At 37.4% G+C, this 18,588-nt stretch overlaps 1 protein-coding gene across 1 annotated transcript in view; it reads left to right on the top strand.

Annotated features, from left to right (window-relative positions):
* Ankar (ankyrin and armadillo repeat containing) overlaps nucleotides 1-18,588 on the top strand; it is a 48,956-nt gene that overhangs the window by 12,715 nt on the left and 17,653 nt on the right. Inside the window, exons 6-13 of the mRNA XM_055616395.1 lie at nucleotides 2,139-2,319; nucleotides 3,708-3,927; nucleotides 4,415-4,450; nucleotides 5,801-6,002; nucleotides 7,265-7,473; nucleotides 11,376-11,480; nucleotides 14,125-14,366; nucleotides 15,403-15,571. Coding sequence (XP_055472370.1) covers nucleotides 2,139-2,319; nucleotides 3,708-3,927; nucleotides 4,415-4,450; nucleotides 5,801-6,002; nucleotides 7,265-7,473; nucleotides 11,376-11,480; nucleotides 14,125-14,366; nucleotides 15,403-15,571 — 1,364 coding nt within the window. The remainder of the gene's footprint in view (nucleotides 1-2,138; nucleotides 2,320-3,707; nucleotides 3,928-4,414; nucleotides 4,451-5,800; nucleotides 6,003-7,264; nucleotides 7,474-11,375; nucleotides 11,481-14,124; nucleotides 14,367-15,402; nucleotides 15,572-18,588) is intronic.

Raw genomic sequence — 18,588 nt, 5'->3', positions numbered from 1 at the left:
TAGAAATTTCAAAGATGGAATAGCAGAGACGTGGGAGAGAGAGCAAAGGAGACTGGGAGAGTATAGCTTACAAGGAAGGGAACCAGGAGACTGTGACATTGTAGCAGGCACATGGTGTTGTGTGTAAGAATAGAAATAGTAAAGCATCAAATACATCAAAAATGACAACTCAAAAATAAAGAGCTCCCTCTAAAGTTGTCTGGGATTTGGTAAGAGAATTTTAATGAGACTGTGATTTATGAATACTATTTGCAGCAAGTAAAATGGTAAAGTGGGGGAAAGTTAATAAGATGGAAAGAGGTGGAAATAAAAATTGTAAAGAAATAAAAATTTGAAAAGATTCGTGGGGATGAGGGAGTATAAAGACAAAGAATGAAATGTGATGGGTCTATTTGCTAGTGGCAAAGCCAGGGACCATGTGATCACAATTCTGAAGGAGGAAGAGCAGGATATTTGAGGACCTGTGTGAGGAGGCGCCTCTTCACCACATGCAGAACCCATGGAAACATCTTGTGTCTTAAGTGGGTCATTATCTCTTTGTATGAGGAAGCTCCTGCTCAAAGATTCGGCACACACTAAATATTCCATAGACAGGTCTTGCCAGCCCACATGATGTCCTGGAGACATCTATGGAAGACATTTTATTCTTCGGCTTCTGTCAGGCTTCTGGGACATCACTGATTCTGACAGTGCATGGAAGCCAGGGGGAGAGGAGCTATATTAATGAGAGACTGTCCTTAGTGCAACAGTATATACATGCATCCTGCTATTGAACTGTAAGAGATCCAATCACTGCAATGTGATATCACTGTGCTGCTGTTTCTCTGGTTTTTTAATAATGTGCAGCATTTGGGAATCCGTGTTGGTGAACTTTTCTCACCATACCAGAATAAAGTCGTGAGAATACAATCAGGTAGTGAATGAATCGGAAGTCCACAGGAGTAGAGAAACTTCTAAAGGTGACAGTTATTGCAGCAAATAGATTAACTGTCCTGAAATACCCATTTTGGAGAAGAACATACCAGTTTCACGATACTGTTGTACATGTGGGGAAATTGGTCAGAAATCTACTTAATGAAACAAGTATGTCAGGAAAGCTCCTCACCACAGTACCTAAGCCAGGCACACATTTCCAAGCAGAAGAAGATGGAGGGAGGGAGTTTCAAAGTGAGGCTTCCCTAAAGTCCCTGTTAGTAAGCACACTTAGGGTTTGAATAAGCTATATACTAAATCACCACACAGCACTTGAATGAAGGTTACCTGGCTGAAATATCTAGCTGCTAACTTTGATGCATGGGCCATCTGGAATTTCTGTGCTTCTGATAAGCATCTCTATGTGGCCAGTGCTACCTTGCTATACAGCTGACCCTGGATATCACAAAATCATCTCATGAGATGAGCTCTGGGTACAAGCAGTCTTTTCTTGAGCAGCCAATTACTCCTAGGGCAGTAGAGGCATCACAGGCTCCGAATATAGTCTTACTGTGACACCAAGTGGCACAAAGTGCTTCCATTAAGACCATCTGCATTCCTGCCAGAATAGGCACAGTGCTTCCTCTCAGGGAAGCAGAAGTTCTTCAATGATGAGAGGACACAGCTGCGTGGAACAGAGTGAATTCAAGGGTTTGCCGTTGCTCTGCTCCAGAAGGGCCTGTGTTAGTTTCAGGTCTTCAATCCCGTGTCTCAGGGTAGAGTGGCAGTTTCTTAAGCCTACTGATTCAGTAAAAGCCAAGGAGCCATTACCTAAAACCTTATTCCATGTTGGGCTGAAGATATATTATCCCTCAGAAAAACAATTTATGGACACAATTAGATTAAAACAGTAAGAGGAAGGAAAACAGAGGTGGAAGATGAATTTACAACTCTTTCTTCCTACAACCTGGGCTTTTAGTGACTTGAAGATAGTGTCCTTAATCTCTGTCATGAGAATACAGAACCACTCAAATGGTCAATAAAAGGCTAATTATCAAGCTAAAGTCTCAGTAACAGTTGGTAATAATGCTACTATTTTTACATTCAAGCTATAGTTCTATATGTAATTATTATGGAATAGGCAAGTTTTGACATTATATAAGTAAGTAGCAAATTACTTCAAAGCTATAAAACACACCCCTTTTCTTTATTTTTTTTTTTTATAGCTACTATGTGATCTATTTTGACCTTGGAAATTTCTACCAGCAATTATATAAAACTCAATGGTGGGGCGCCATTAATGAAATCGTGAACAATCTGAGAACGAAAAGGCTTCCATTGACTGAAGCTCAATTACATGAGCAATTTAAAAAAAAATTTGGTTTCAAAAAAGCCATGAAATGCAAGGTATTTTATTGCTTATCACAAATTGCAAAACATTACATATTGCCATAAGTTCATGTCCCATATTATTCTATACTAGGTGAAAGGCCTAGGATGCAAGGTTCAAGAAGGACACTGAGATGGGTTGTTGGGGGTATGGAGTTTTCTAGAAGTTTCATTAGTGGCTATGGACAGATAACAGTATGGCAAGGGCTCTGACAAGAGGAAATAGGGACCCACAAGTCAGGAGTTTCTGTGTGTGTGTGTTTTCTTAAAACTTTTCTGAGAATAGGAGTAGTTTTATTACACAAGCTTACTGTCAAGGTCTCTGAAGCCCAAGCAAAAGGCAGGGAAATGAGCAGAGAGCAAGAGCTGTGGCCACCAATACTCTTTTAAGCAAATTCTCTTCCCCAGGAGAGACCCCTGAGAATGGAAGGGCTCCTGCAGCTGCTCTAACGTTACATCCTTACACTAGGGATGAACTGATTTTACATAAATACTTCAATATGAAGTGAAAACTCCAGTTTTTATTAGCTAATAATCTATATGGTTCCAGATTATACATTTTGGCAAAATACAAATATATTGCCGATAAACTGGATTGTGGTTAATCTGAATGGTAAATATTTACTGATTTCTAATGTTTAACTACTACTATAGATAGGAAAGCTCCTTTGAAGGACTACTTGTATTGCTTTCCCTTCTGTTATACAAGTGAGAAATGTGAAGTTCAAAGAGTTAATAGTCACAGAGTAAGAGGCACCCCGCGGCTTCCTTCTGGTGTGAAGACTGAGGGCCAGAGTCAGCCCTCCATCGGTTGTACAGACTTTGCCTTAGCTACTGGGACTGGCCAGTCGGCTCTCCAACCTCAAAGGTTACACTGATACCTCCTTTCCATTTATTTGTTTAAAAAGCCATAATTTTAAAACTTTAATAAGCAGTCTAAATTAAAATATTCATCAGAACATCTCAAAGAACAACACGATATTTTTTTTACCTCTTTGTGTGAGAACTAGATAAAGAAGGGAAAGTCTCCACTATATATCTCGTTTCTTGAGTTGTCCTTACGTTAGAGAGAAGCAGATAATCTTCATTTGCTTTGAAAGTATTTCAGGAAGACATCTGTCCACTTTGCTGAAATTGTCTGCAAGGACGAAGCTACTGTTTACTCTAAAAGAAAGGAAGCAATCTTTCCAAATACATTTCTATGCTCTCAATATCCCTGTAGCTCCACGATGTTGATTGAGCATGGTCCAGGGAGACATGCTGCCCTGCTGTAGCGTGGCAAAGAGCGAACAGCTCCCTTGGGACTCTGCTAATACACTCTGTGCTCCTCCTCTTCAAAGAAAATGTGAGATGTATTTTTATCAACAAAACTATCTTGAAAACTAATGCTGACCTTTAAATTTTAGAGTATCCCATTTGGTTTGAAGTCGGCCGTTGAACGCGGCTTGTCTGCTGTTTTCCACACATTTAGCCGTAAAACCTCAAGCTCAACAATCAATGTTTCTGATGAAGCAGGCTATGCCATTTTCCATCATGCTGCCCTGCACAATCGGGTCTCTATCATATGCCAGCTGTGTAACGCCAACTTCAACGTCAACCAGAGGCGCTTCATCATGTTCAGCCAAGGTCTCATTCCGTTTTTAAACCTTGTTCAATAATGAACGAACCCAATTACCATAAAGCAGAACTCAATGATTAAAGTACAGTGAGTAGCTAATTGACCTTTAAGCACTTTTTAACATGAAAAGAACCTTTGGTAAGTAAAAATCTTCTATTCATCCTGTCCTTCTCAGATTCCAGGATGAATAGGTATGGTTCAGAGTGTGAATAAACAGTTCTGCTAGCAATATTACTGCTAACTCACCACATTCTCCCGTGTGCATGCTTGGATCCGCATGCAGATCCACTGGAAAAGCAGAGTTTCCCGGTCAGCTCTGACGTGCTGTGGGTCCACGCCACACACCCAATGTCTCTTCCAGAAACTGTACTCCACTTTGTCTGGTGTAATTTTTCTCTTTGTATCAACACACTGTCAATTTGTCCTTTCTGACTCATTTAGGAAACTGCGATATATTAGTAATCATGTTTCTATGTGATTTTTCTTTTTAAACAGAGTCATCCAAAGTGGATGTGAAAAAAGAAAGAAACGGTAAGGCATAAATGAAGCATGTGTATTTTAAAAGATTATTGTATATCCTAAACCTTTCTGCTGGGTGTGGTGACACAAACCTGTTGCCCCAGCACATGAGAAGGAGAAGCAGGAAACAGGGTTAGGGTCATCCTTAGTTATAAGGTGAGTTCAAGACTAGCTTGTGGGGCTGGAGAGATGGCTCAGTGGTTAAGAGCTCTGTCTGTTCTTCCAGAGGTCTTGAGTTCAATTCCCAGCAACCACATGGTGGCTCACAACCATCTATACCTTCTACTGCCATCTTCTGGCATATTGGTTTACATATAGAGCTTTCAAAATAAATAAATAAAATCTTTAAAAAAAAACACTCTATAGGCATTTATCTTTAAATTAAAAAAAAAAGACTAGCTTGTGTTACATGAAATTGTCTTGAAAATAAACAATTACCCCATCAAAAAATAAAAATAAAACTCTGTATAGTATACATTCTACAAATGTTTTGTTGCACAAAAATGTAAAATAATGAGGTTTCATTTTCACTTTGAAGTATAATTTCATGCCCATGGTTACTGATATGCATAAATTAGGTGTTTTTTTTAAAATAATATTTAAGAGAGATTTTGCTATAATCTCTACTTGTATTTATAAATTCAGTTTCCAAGTGGTTTTGGCAGCTTGTACATAAGCAGTTAAGAGCTAGGAATGCTGCTCAGCGGTATGGTGCTTGCCCAGTATGTGCAAGACCCTAAACCAACCTCCATTGCCCTGTTTTCACAAACAAGTTAATATAATTTAGACATGCTGCCATCTAGTGGCAATAATGATATATGGACTCTGGGGAATAATTACTTTTGCTGAGGACCAAGTTTTGAGATGAGCATTGGATATGGAAACAAAAACCAAAAACATCCTTGCCCTTAGATTTCCATTTCCTTTATACACATTTAAGAGACTTTCCGTATACCTTTAGAGTCTATATAAGGTAAATAAAGAAGATTTCTTTCATAAAAACAAACAAACAAAAAAAAAACCCACAACTACTTTAAAAGGCTCCAACTGGCTAGGGCAGAGTGGGACCAGGCACTTAAACAGGCCACCTTACTGTGGTGAGGGGACACAGCACACCTGAGAGTCCCTACAGAGAGAATGGGACCTTATTTTTCTCCACCCTCCAATCCTCTCCCAGGGCTGCCCACTAGTGGGAACGGGCCAAATAATTGTTTTAGTGCTTGCTTTGGAGGTTTTTTTTTTTTTTAATTATTATTAATTACATAGCACTAAGCTATATGGTGGGCTTCATAAAGGCGTGTTTTGTTATTTATTTTAGGAGTGCTAGCTGTTTAACTACTGAGCAATTGTCATTGATCTCAGGTCCAACGCCTCTACACCTGGCAGCGCAAGCGTGCTCTCTGGAAGCAACCGTCTGTCTACTGTGTTTCAAAGCTGACTACACACTTACTGAGAAGAGAGGCTGGATGCCTATCCACTTCGCTGCATTCTATGACAACATCTGCATCATCATTGCGCTCTGCAGGAAGGACCCTAGTTTGGTGGAGGCCGAGGCAACAGCTGAGTGAGTTGCTGAGCATTTGTAAGGGCTTCTTACTACAGTTGACCTTAGGGGCATGATTGGCATGGGTTACCAGTGACAGCTGTGCAAAGCACTGACATCCCGTCTGGTCCCTACTTCCCCTACTGCTTAACGTTGAACTTTAGAAAGGTCAAAGCTTCCATCTGCCTATGTGTGTTTCCTAGAGGAATAAAGAGTGGATTCTGGGGATTTCTTTCACTTTTGCATCAATAATGTAGCTTCACAGATAAGTTTATTAGGTTGTGTGACTAAGAAGAAGAAAGTTGCTCTTGTCTCCAGATCAAAGTGGACAGAACGGTATGACAGCAGAAGCAACTACTTGCTTCTAGAGAATATGCAAGCAAAAAGAAGGAAAATTGGAAACAGGAAGTGTCTCCAATTGTCTTCTGTTTCATAATTCTGCTTAAGAGTCATTTTTAGAGTAGAGGTATAAAGTCTTCCTGAGGCTTGTCTACAAATCTAAAGACAAGGTGATTTATTTAGATTCTCCAAAACTGTTGTAGGGATACTTTACGCTAATTCTTAAAGCAACTGTCTATTATTTACATGCTGGCTTTGTGGTTTGAAGGACACTGGGTTTCTCTTACTGTTCCTTAATATATGGCTTCCCTCCCATAGCACAAAATGGCAACAACTCCTGTCCATTTTCATGCCTGCATTATAGATAGGAGTAGAAATATAGCACATACTCCTTTCTCTTAATAGAGTCATCCTTGCAACTTCCACTGCCGTCCTGTTAGCCACACTTGTTTGAACGGTCACATACATCTGAGGGACGGTGGGAGCTAAAGCACCATGTTGATAACCATGCACACAACGCAAGTGTCTCCATCATACAAGACAACAGTCTTTCCCACACTGTTAGCTTCTGCTACAATGAGGAGACTGGGATTTGGAATTAAATGTAAAATATGAAAACATGTGCTGGACAACTATCAAATCTATTTGATATTTGTAAAGTGAGTTGATAATACCTGATTATATGTTCAGTAATTTATAAGCTGCTGGAAAGATTAGATAGGATAGTGTATTTTAATTATTTTGTGTTGTATCAACTTCCAAATACATCATAAGGCATAATAAATGAGAGAGAAGACAGAGATGACTACAAGGGCAGGTAGCCAGGGAGGCAAATATGTGGACTGCACAGAATGAGACTCTACAGGAAGACAAAGTGATGATATAAATTAGAGCTCTTTCAGCAATGCAATAAGACTGATGTGACAATGTGTGCTTGATTTTAGGAATCAGTGTACTCCGCTCTTACTTGCTGCCACTTCAGGAGCACTGGACACGATTCAGTACCTGTTTTCTCTGGGCGCTAACTGGAGAAAAACAGATACAAAAGGAAATAATATCATTCATTTGTCAGTGCTTACTTTTCATACAGAAGTACTGAAGTATATAATAGAGCAGAATATCCCTGAACTTGCAGTTTGGGAAACTTTGGTAGGTGAGTATAGAACATATGCTTTCACTATAAGTAAATGTTCTGGTTATTCTGTAATATGATCACTGATAAATTTAAATGGAATAAATAAATAATATACTATGTATATCTTTTTTTTAAAGGGACAGAGACTTTTAAAAAACGTATTTATTATTTATATAGTATTCTGCCTGCATGCCAGAAGAGGGCATCATATCTCATTATGGATGGTTATGAGCCACCATATGATTGCTGGGAATTGAACTCAGAGCCTTTGGAAGGATAGTCTGTGCTCTTAACCTCTGAGCCATCACTCCAGCCCTACAATGTATAATCTTTATAATTAAAAGGATATAAATTTATGTTTTGAAACCAACAATAGTACAATTGATAATGGGAACTATATTTCTGTGTGCAAAAGTAGTTTGATTTCTAACTTAAAGATTGGTGACCTTGAACTATTTCTTACACAATGTTATTTTTTTATTTTCTAATTTTCTTAGAAGTCAGAACATCATTTTCTCTATTTGTAAACTGAATTCCAAAAATAAGAAAGAAAAAGAAAAAAATTCAAGCTTAAGTAGCAAAGGTTTTTTTCCTGTTTATTCCTTAATTTTAAACTTTTATTAAAGTTTTCCTTCATATTTTGATGAAAGTTTTATGCGAAATTTTGTGTTCAACCTATCCAGAAAAACAAGGGTTACATAGTCTGTTGAATGTACATGTCCTTCCCCAAACTCCATTACAATTAAACAACAAAATAGCAGCAGCTCAAGAATAAAGAAAAAGCAGGAGGCACAAGAGTGATGGGCCAGGCAGGCACCTCTTAGACTTTGTCTCCCAGGGAATCCCAAGCCAGTGTTAAGAAAGCTGAGAATGTCTCAAATTTCACCATTCACAGTCCTTAGGAGGCTGGAGAACAGGCAGTGCCAGTACTTTTCACAGAGCCTAGCCAGAAAAACCAGCAGGCATCAAGTCAGCCTTTTCCCATGGTGAACAGAAGTGGGAAGGCCCCAGGGAGCAGAAAGAAAGGCACTGGGAATTTCAAGGATGACAGCAAAGGAGTATTCCAGAGTGGAGCTAGTCTTAAGAAAAGGCACAGGAGAGTGCCAGGAAAAATGAAGATGATGAATCTCAAATATGGAAAGATTCCACCAGAGAAAAATCATTAGAGATGGGACACCACCATGGATCACTACAGTGCTCACCTGAAAGTGACATTTGTATAGACACTGTAATTCTAAGTATCGGTTCAAGCAACAACTATAAATATGAGGAAATGGCAGAGCAACATTGAGCTGGTTTTCCATTTCCTGTAACATGAAGCCAGAAACAAAGCCTGATGCCAAGGCAGCAAGATGCAGCAGAGTATCAAATTATGCAGATCTGGGGAGTCCAAATTCCTGCCTTCTAGAGAGGTGATCCCAGAAGGTGCAAAATCACAATATTTTGCTGTAGGTATTTTAGTGAGATATAATTTTGAATCATGACCATAAAATGAAAATTAAAGCAAAAAGAAAGATGGAGAATGAGAACTGTGTTTTCCAGTGCAGTAAGATAAGAGCTAATATTTCAACCTGATTCTTCTGGTTTAAGATGCTTGGTCCTTTGGGTTCAGGAGATGCCTCAGTAAAGCACGTGCTGTGCAAGCATGAGGACCTCAATACGGATGCTAAGTGCACAAGTAAACTTGGGCATCATGGTCTGCTTGTAGTCCTGGAGCTTGGATTTGCAAAATTGAGAATTTACCCCAACTTTGTGTTTAATCTAGCTAGAACTATTATAAAGATAAAGGTATTAGGTCAGTTTAAGGTAGACATGGAAATTTACTCATTTCCAAGACCCTATGAAAATTTCATGAAGATTAAATCGTAATAGCAGCAGACAAACACTCAAGAGAAAACAGGGAGGACATGACAGCAATAAAAATGGGAGACGGGCTAGTCCCTGGAGCTCACTGGCTAGCTAGTGTAGCCAACTGATGAGCTCCAGGGACAGTGGGGAACCCTGTCTCAGGAGAGAGTCAGCTGGGTCTCTGAGTTTGAGGCCAGCCTGGTCTATAGAGGGAGTTCCATAACAGCCAGAGCTAAAACAGAGAAACCCTGTCTCAAAAAGTAGAGAAGAGGAAGTTAAAGAATAGAAAAGGTCAAAATACTCAGTGTTGACCTCTGCACCCCACTCTGATACAAATGTACATTCATGCACATACAAAACCCACACATTCACGCAAATACCAAACACATATGCTCACACATGCACACAAAATGTATACACACAAAACAGATACACATGTGGTGTGTATGTATGTACACAAATGCACATGTGGTCACAGACACAAAGCACATTTACTCAAACAGTACCCACAAAAATGCACATAAATGCACACACAAAAAAAACATTCACACAAACACTGTATACACACAAACAAATGCTTCTGAATGCACACACACGCAAAACACACAAACACAACACACAACACACACACAATGATGCCCAACTATTTGTTCAAAATGGTGTCAGTACCAATCTTGGCATTTGTTAATTAATGACATTTTTGGTGTATATCAACCCGAGGAGATGCTGGGAAATATCTTAGTGTTTATTTTTATGCACATATGTTGTTGCACCTTAGTATTTTAAAAGAGTGACTGTGAGGATTGACTTGACTTATAACAGACAACCACTACAAATACTTCTAATTCTGACCCCTGACATGATGCCTTAAAGGCATAGGAAACTCCCAAAGGCCGCTAGTTTTAGTAGCCGTGGTTAGAAAGTCCTGGTGATTACATGATAATGACACCAGCAGAAACAGCTAGCCTATTGCCTGAAGCCCTGAAATAGCTCTCTCTCCTCACACTGCCCATTCCCACTATGAGCAAAATTCAACTAATTAGCAGCAGTTAATTAGCCTTTGGAGTAGAAAGGACCAGGACAGCTTTAAAGACAGAGGCCAGAGAAAGAATGACAGGAAGATACAGCCCCATGCTTTCTCAGACCGTAGACATTGTTTAGAAGTGTACATATGTTTTGTTTGGAGTTCAAATTTGTACTATATTTAAAAAAAACTATATAAATCATTTTCAGGAAATGTGCAAATCACCATATCTAATTTAATCCTTATTAAAATTATATTGATAATGTAGTTTACTTTATTCTTTAAATCTTCTACTCAGATTTTATTCAAAACTAATCATAGACACATGACAAATCTATTATTTTTCAAGTGAATTTGAGCTGTATTACTAGTCAATGTAAGCTGTTCAGACCAAAGTCAAATAATTTTAGGATTTTTTCAATATATATAATAAAATATAATATAATATATTAATAATATAACATAATATTATAATATTATAATATATAATGTAATAAATATAATTAATATAATATAATGTATATATTATGTATTATATAAACCACAGAGACCTTGGACATAGCTTCTGTACAAATTCCAAGATAATCAAGATCTGCAGAGCGGCTTTATTTGTGCTCACAGGATTGGCTGCAATGAAGTAATAACACTTATTCCAGGAGCCTGTTGCAGGGGCCCATGACTTATTTGCCTCATTAGAGGTATAATAAAACAGAGACAGGAAGAGGAAGAGACAGAATCTCACATCCCCTTCAAGGATGCTTCCCCAATGACCTGAAATTTCCCTCTAAGTCCCACCTCTTAAAGTGTCCATCATCTTTCAGCAGCAAGTTTAGCTAGTATCTAAACCATTTGGAAGGGCCTTTGAGGACCACTCCAGATCCAAGCTAAGGTAGTCTATTCAGCAACTCCCAGAGGAACATAAACGAGGGAATTTAGCACATGAAGCTGGGGATGGGATAATCTCAACTCTTGTGTTTCTTTACCTACATAAAAACAGTCAGCCTCTGATGTGAACTACAGTTGTGTTTTTCTATTGAACTCCTATCAGAAATGTTGCAGTGTGAAAGCTTCAAGCGAAGGATGATGGCTGTCATGTCTTTAGAAGTAATTTGCTTAGCAAAGGAGCATTACTGGAAATGTATTTTGGATGCAGGTAATATAAAATATATTAACCATCTTTGTCTTTTCATATATTAAGTGAAGCTATATTATGTTCAGGGCAACCATTTTAATACATTATATGTATGGAATATATTTATATTAACAGACATACATGTTTAATACTTGTAGCAGATGCAAAGTACACACTCTTTCTCTCAGGTAATATATAGACATATATGTTTCTATTTTGAGATAGGGTCTCACATGTAGCCCATGCTGGCCCTGAACTTGTAATCCTGTTGCCTCACCTTTTTTTAATTAAAAAATTATACAATATATTTGATCATGTTTTCCCCTTCCCTAACTCCTCCAGGACCCTTCTCTCCTCTCTATCTACTCAACTTTACGATTTTTTTTTTTGCTGTTTCTAAACAAGCAAACAAAGACAAACACCCAAGAAACAAAAACAAAGCAAGACAGAAACCCCCACCACACCATAAATGAAAATATATAAGCAAAAGTCTGAAAGGACAAAAATGGCAAAACAAAGAAAAATGAAACAAAAAAAATCCACAAAAATAACAAAGGTTTTGTTTGTTTGCTTGCTTACTTGCTTTTTCCCAACTGCTCTCCAGGCATGGGGTCTGCCCTGGAGCACGGTAGCTATACCTAGTGAGACTCCACTGGAAAAATCTAATTTCCCCTTTGCCAGTTGGTTTCAAATGCAGATAGCCTCTTGCTCAGGATGGGTGGTTCTTACACACTTTCCCCCTCCTCTTCTACATAGATCTCTGAACCTTTAAGGGAAGGGCTTGATGAAGACATTTCATTTGGGACTGGGTGCTAAAGTCTCTCATTCTCTGCACAGTGTCCAGTGTGGGTCTCTGTGTTAGAGAAGCAAGAGGAAGCTTCTCTGATGTGGGCTGAGTAAGGCACTCATCTATGAGAAAAGCAGTATGCCATTAGGAGTCACTTTTTGTTACGTTCCTTTAGCAAGAGAATAATGATTTTCCCCAAAGGTCCATGACCTATCCTAGTCTCAGGGTCCTGGCCACTTTAGCAGTGTCAATTGGGTCTTACTCTCTTATAGTCTGTTGAGTGTTCCGTTTACAAGTGTATGCAAGCAAACTTTGCTTTAAAAATGTTTTTAACTATAAAGAATACTTTTTAGTTGACTTTAAGCTTCTTTTTTCTTTAAGATCACTTAGATTTTGTCAACTTTGTATCGTATTTTTCATGGGAAAATTGCACATGGTCAAAAACTATACACTTTTTGGAGGAACTCTATTTCTGTAAAAACTTGAAATTTTAAAAATCAATAAAAAGAAGTTTATCAAACCATTTGTTCTAGTTGAATATTGGCTGTGATAATCTAAGCTGACAAAAAAACAACTTAGGAGAGAAAGTTTTCATTTGAGCTTATAAATCCAGGTTATATACAGTTTATCATTACAGAGAAGTCAAGGATGCAGAAACTTGAATCAGCTAGTCACACATCCAGTTAGGAGCAGAGAGAGCTGCGCACATGCACACACGTGTTTCTGCACCCAGCCCTCTTTCTAGATGTACAGTCCAGAAGCCCCTGCCTAGGCCATGGCGTCGCCCACAGTACTTGATGTAGGTGAGTTTCCACATCCTTTAACATTAGGGATACAAAGAAGTCCCCACATAGATGCTCACAGGCCAGCCTTATCTAGACAGTCCTTCTCAGAGACCCTCAGGGGATTCTAGGTTATGTCCAGGCAACAGTCAAGTGTAACTGTCACAGCAGCCCCAGAATTACTTTCATTTATAAGTCAGTTCATGTCCACACTTGCACAACTTATTTTTTAAATTGAAAAGTAGAAGAAAATGTCAGGCCAGTTTGTAAATAGTTCTGCATTTTGAAACCTCATTAATTGTGTGATTTCTCTGGCCTAGTTTCTTCACTAACCAAGTGGATCAACCACATGGATTTGTTCTGAGGGCAGCACTGTACACTACACCCATCTAAAATGATGGGATGTCTGAACTGTCAAGCATGGCATCCACATCTCAATGTACATATTGAGATACATGCAATGCTCCATGAATACTGATGAATGAATAAGCTTAAGTTTATTTAACTCATTAAAAACATGTCCCCCCCCAAGAAGTTAACAATAGATGGTTCCATTTCAGGTAGATAAATAAATTATAATAAATGAGGCTAGTGTTACATTTTACTACATCAGCACTTTTTTGTTCTCTTTTTGGTTTGATAACATATGATAGCATATTCAAATAATTAAACAAATGCTGCCACACAATGACAGTTCAGCACCCACAGAGGTGCTTTAGAAGCATGCTCATGCACACCTGTAAGCCCAGCACTTGCGAAGCTGACACAGGGAGATAGTGAACTGACTGCATACTGAGTTCCTTTCTACATTAAAAATTGTCAATTCTCATACACCAACATTTAGCATTTTAAAGATGATTTAGATTTACTAATACAAAGTGTCTGATTATCTATGTCATAGGAAATCAAATATGCAAATAGAAAAAAGCCACTATCTTATAGATAAGACATCACTTCAAGTTGTTATTCTATACTTTTTAGAACTGTCCATAATTATTTATACTGCCATACCAGGAAAATTATTTCAATACTGTTAGAATAGTTTGACTACAAATGATTTTGAATAATTTATGCTTATTTTAGTCTTTTTTTTCAGGCACCATTCCTGCCTTAGTCAACCTGTTAAAATCTCCCAAACTAAAACTGCAGTGTAAGACTGTTGGGTTATTGTGTAATATTTCTACGCATGAAAGTGTAGTACATGCTATGGTGGAGGCAGAAGGCATTCCTGCTTTGATTGACCTGCTGAGTTCTGAAGAACCTGAACTACATTCTCGCTGTGCTGTCATTCTATATGATATTGCTAAGTGTGAAAACAAAGATGTTATTGCCAAATACGTGAGTACTATTTTATGGAACATTTTTTTCAATGACAGAAATTCTCCAACATAAAAGGTAGAAAGATATGTGCTGTTACACAGAAACAAAACTCCTGGATGATCATGGAAAGGAGAGGGGAGACACTTGAGCAAGCAGCAAGCATTTAGGTGACGGCAGGTCTGTAGCCCAGAGGGCCAGAGGCCTAATGCTCAGCATGACAAAGCCCTTGAGAAAAGTTAGAGTGTTTTTCATAGTATATACTGGTTGTTTCTTGTCTTAATGAAGATATTCGTTCTGTGTGAAAAATATATCACAATTGTATACCAGAAAGAACTAAAGCAAATTGGTTTTGCTAAACACCAAGCAATAGTTGCTAAGCTTTTTCTCAAATAAAATCTACCCTATTGTGTCCACTAATATTTTAAGCTCCTTCTTTAGATATTTACACATGAAGTTACTTGATTTGTTTCTTCAGTTTCATATGGTTGTTTATTCAATATCAATTGAATCATCTATTATAAAAGCTTCTGCCAGGCTTAATACTGTTACTTTGAATTCTTTATGGTGGAAAACAATTTCTATCCAGTTTTCTTTGTGCTCTTTTTAGGATTTTTCTTTGTTCATTTTTTAAAACTTTTCTGAAAAAGTTTAATTGCAGTGTCTAATATCAATTCTTTAGAAAAAATACTGAAAATATAGCCACATCCAAATCCAATTCCCAAGTTACTCACTTTTATCTTTTTACCTCTCTTGTTGATTTTGGCTATTAGCCCGAATTAGGGCAAAATTTCTCTGTGTATGCAGTATGCTTAGGCTGTGCTATGTCACTCCATTTTATTGCGTTAGATAATGCATATTATGTGTTTACCTTAGTTCAGCAATAATACTGTGTTTTTCTGGATAAGAATTATTCAGTTGTCTTAACTTATGGTGTGACATCATTAGACATGAGACTTTTAAATAAGGATGTATTTACACAAAGATAACAGACTTTCAAACAAAATAGCATTAATCTTAAATTAATTCAAGTTTAATTCCCTTTGTTTCTTTTCAGAATGGAATTCCAGCTCTGATAAATCTGTTGAACCTAGACATAGAAAGTGTTCTGGTGAATGTAATGAATTGTATCAGGGTGCTATGTATGGGAAACGAAAACAACCAACGAGCAATGAGAGACCATAATGGCATCAAGTACCTCATTCAGTTTCTCAGTTCTGATTCTGGTGAGCCTCACCTGCTTAAAAGTGACCAGATTTACCAAACGAGGCAAACACAGATCTCGATTTGTCTATGGACAAATATTTTGGATTTATCTCTGAATGGATTTAGGCACATAATATAACTTAAATATTTGGAAAACTTAAAACTACCAAGTTTGTAGAAATAACTGACTCTCAAAAGTATATTAAAATATTTAACTGGAGATTTGCATAAATAAAAATATTAACATGAATAATGAAAATAGATCATATACTATGTTTTGGGAGGAGATTTCTTCCTGTATGAATAAATATATATTTTGATCATTGGAAGCTATTTTGCAATGTACATCAATAACTTTAGATTTGCTCTTTTTTATCTGATATAAAAACTCAAGACAATAACCAGATATCTGCTTCTAAAGTGCACCTCAGTTCCAGGAACCCAAGGAAGTATCAGGCAGCTTCTGCAGCAGCTGGAAAGGGTCCATCTAGGTTCTATAACAACAGTCTCAACTTATCCCAACAAGCATCCATAATAGTATGAGCTTCCCATTTTTGAAGACAAAAACATGGGTAAAGATGTGTCCCTTTTTGTTCCTACTAACATATAGTCATATGTTCATACTTGTCATATGTCTTTCTGCCCCAGTTCGTCATACTAAGCATAGAAAAATGGAAAATAAAAACATTGGTTAAAAGATAGGCCAAGGTAAGAAATAAGAGGAATGTTGCAGAGAGCTTGCTTTTATTTTAGATTTCAAATTTAAGCAAGTCTTAAATGTTCTAGGAATCTGTATCATGCAGTAAAGACACTTAAGGCTTACCTTCCAGCCCTTAAATTTTCTGTTGAAAGTTTTTCTATACCATTAACTGTACTCTACCGGCTACTTGAGAAACAGCACAGTGGGACAGCTTTTATACACAGTTTTATCATATAAATTTTATTTGTAATTCTTTATCTTTGTTTGTGCCATTAATTAAAACTTTAAGAGACTAGCTGTTCAACAGAACTAAAATATCTGGGCACAGGGGTCTTTTCTGAGACTGATACTCCAACCAAGGACCATGCATGGATATAACCTAGAACCCCTGCTCAGATGTAGCCCATGGCAGCTCAGTATCCAAGTGGGTTCCATAGTAAGGGGAACAGGGACTGTCTCTGACATGAACTCAGTGGGTGGCTCTTTGATGGGGGAGCAGCCTTACCAGGCCACAGAGGAGGACAATACAGCCAGTCCTGATGAGACCTGATAAGCTAGGGTCAGTTGGAAGGGGAGGAGGACCTCCCCTATACATTTACTTAAAGAGGGGCATGGTAAGAGATGGAGGGAGGGTAAGATTGGGAGGGGCTGAGGGAAGGGGCTACAGCTGGGATACAAAGTGAATAAACTGTAATTAATATAAAGGTAAAAATTTAATTAAAAAAAAGAGACTAGCTCTTTTCCCCCTGACTGTACTAGATATTATAAAAAGCAGTAATTATAGAAGTAATTTAAATAAATGAGTTCACAATATAAAAATAAATAATTAAAAGAATTTCCTGTAGGCTGGTGAGATGGCTCAGTGGTTAAGCACACACACTGCTCTTCCAGAAGATTTGAGTCCAAGTCCCAGCATCCACATGAGGCAGCTCACAGCCATCCATAACTCCTCTGTGGAAACCTGCCATCAGGTGCACAGACACACACATATAATTAGAAATAATAAAGATATTAAAAAGACTACCCTGTTAGGTCTTTGCCTTGTCTAGCACCTAAGTATGTGCATTGTTTTCCTACACTGTGATCAATACTTCACAAAGTAGGAAAATTTAAAATTTAATTCTTTTTCTCTCTCCTTAAATTTTACATACAACTTGAGTATTTTAACAACCAGTTTTCTTTGCTATGAGCCAGGTTGCTAAGTCATAGAGTATTAAGAAAACAGCCTCAAAGTGGGCTTAAGTTTTTATCTTTTTATTTGCAAATAAAGTTTTATTTGCTTTTTGAGAAAGGAAAGTTGATTTGACCAACTAATAGTTTATAAACATTTTAAGATTGGTTCAGGGAAAACTTACACATTTTTTCTCATTTTTCCTGGCAAATTTTGATGAAGACTGTATTATTATTATTACTAATTGAGATGAGGTCTCATTGGGTAGACCAAGCTAGCCTAGAACTTAGAGAGATCCTGTGGTCTCCCAAGTGCAGGGATTAAAGGCATATCTGGCTTATATTAAAGTGCTGTTGTTTTTTTTTTTTTTTAAATTAGAAGCAAGGCAATAGTAGCAAGTAAACAGTATAGAAACTGGGAATCAAAGTTAAAATCATTAATGAAAATAGATGAACATCATTTAACATTACATGAATTATTATCAAAGAACATGATGACACTTTTAAAATGTTCTGAATGGAGGTACATAAGTTGAATCATGGGAGATATTTAATAAACCTGAACTGAGGTTTAAAATAAATGATAAATATTCATTTAAAAAGTCTAAGTCACAAAAGATAAAGAAAGACTAAAGAACTGTTGTATATTATAGAAGATACAGAAACATCATAAATAAAATGCATGTTCTCGATCTGGATCTTATGGAGAGAAAAAAGTATCATAGAGGACAATTCAAGATAGAAGATATAATATAATATAATATAATATAATATAATATAATATAATATAATATAATATAATATAATATAATATAATATAATATAATATAATAATATGCATCTATTGATTCCTCTGCATATTTCATATTCACACATAGCCTCAAATGTGGGTGTCGTCCCTTCAGGCATCAGGGTAAAAAGCATGGGTGTAAGGATCTTCATGCTCCCAACACAAATGTGGAAAACTAAACTGTAGCCTGGCGTAGTGAGTTGAACACTCCTTCAGTTTCAGCATGTGGGAAGCAGAGCCACGGGCAGTCCTGTGAGTCTGAAGCCCGTTTATCCTGTATGGAAGTTTCAAGCTATTCAGGGCAGAATAAAATGGATGGGTGGATGGATGGATAGATAGATAGATAGATAGATAGATAGATAGATAGATAGATAGAT

Source organism: Psammomys obesus, unplaced genomic scaffold (genome assembly GCF_907164565.1).
Source record: "Psammomys obesus unplaced genomic scaffold, mPsaObe1.curated_primary_1811, whole genome shotgun sequence".
Classification (NCBI taxonomy): domain Eukaryota; kingdom Metazoa; phylum Chordata; class Mammalia; order Rodentia; family Muridae; genus Psammomys; species Psammomys obesus.
The sequence above is the reverse complement of the archived record's forward strand: the minus strand, read 5'-3'. Positions and strand labels throughout refer to the sequence as shown.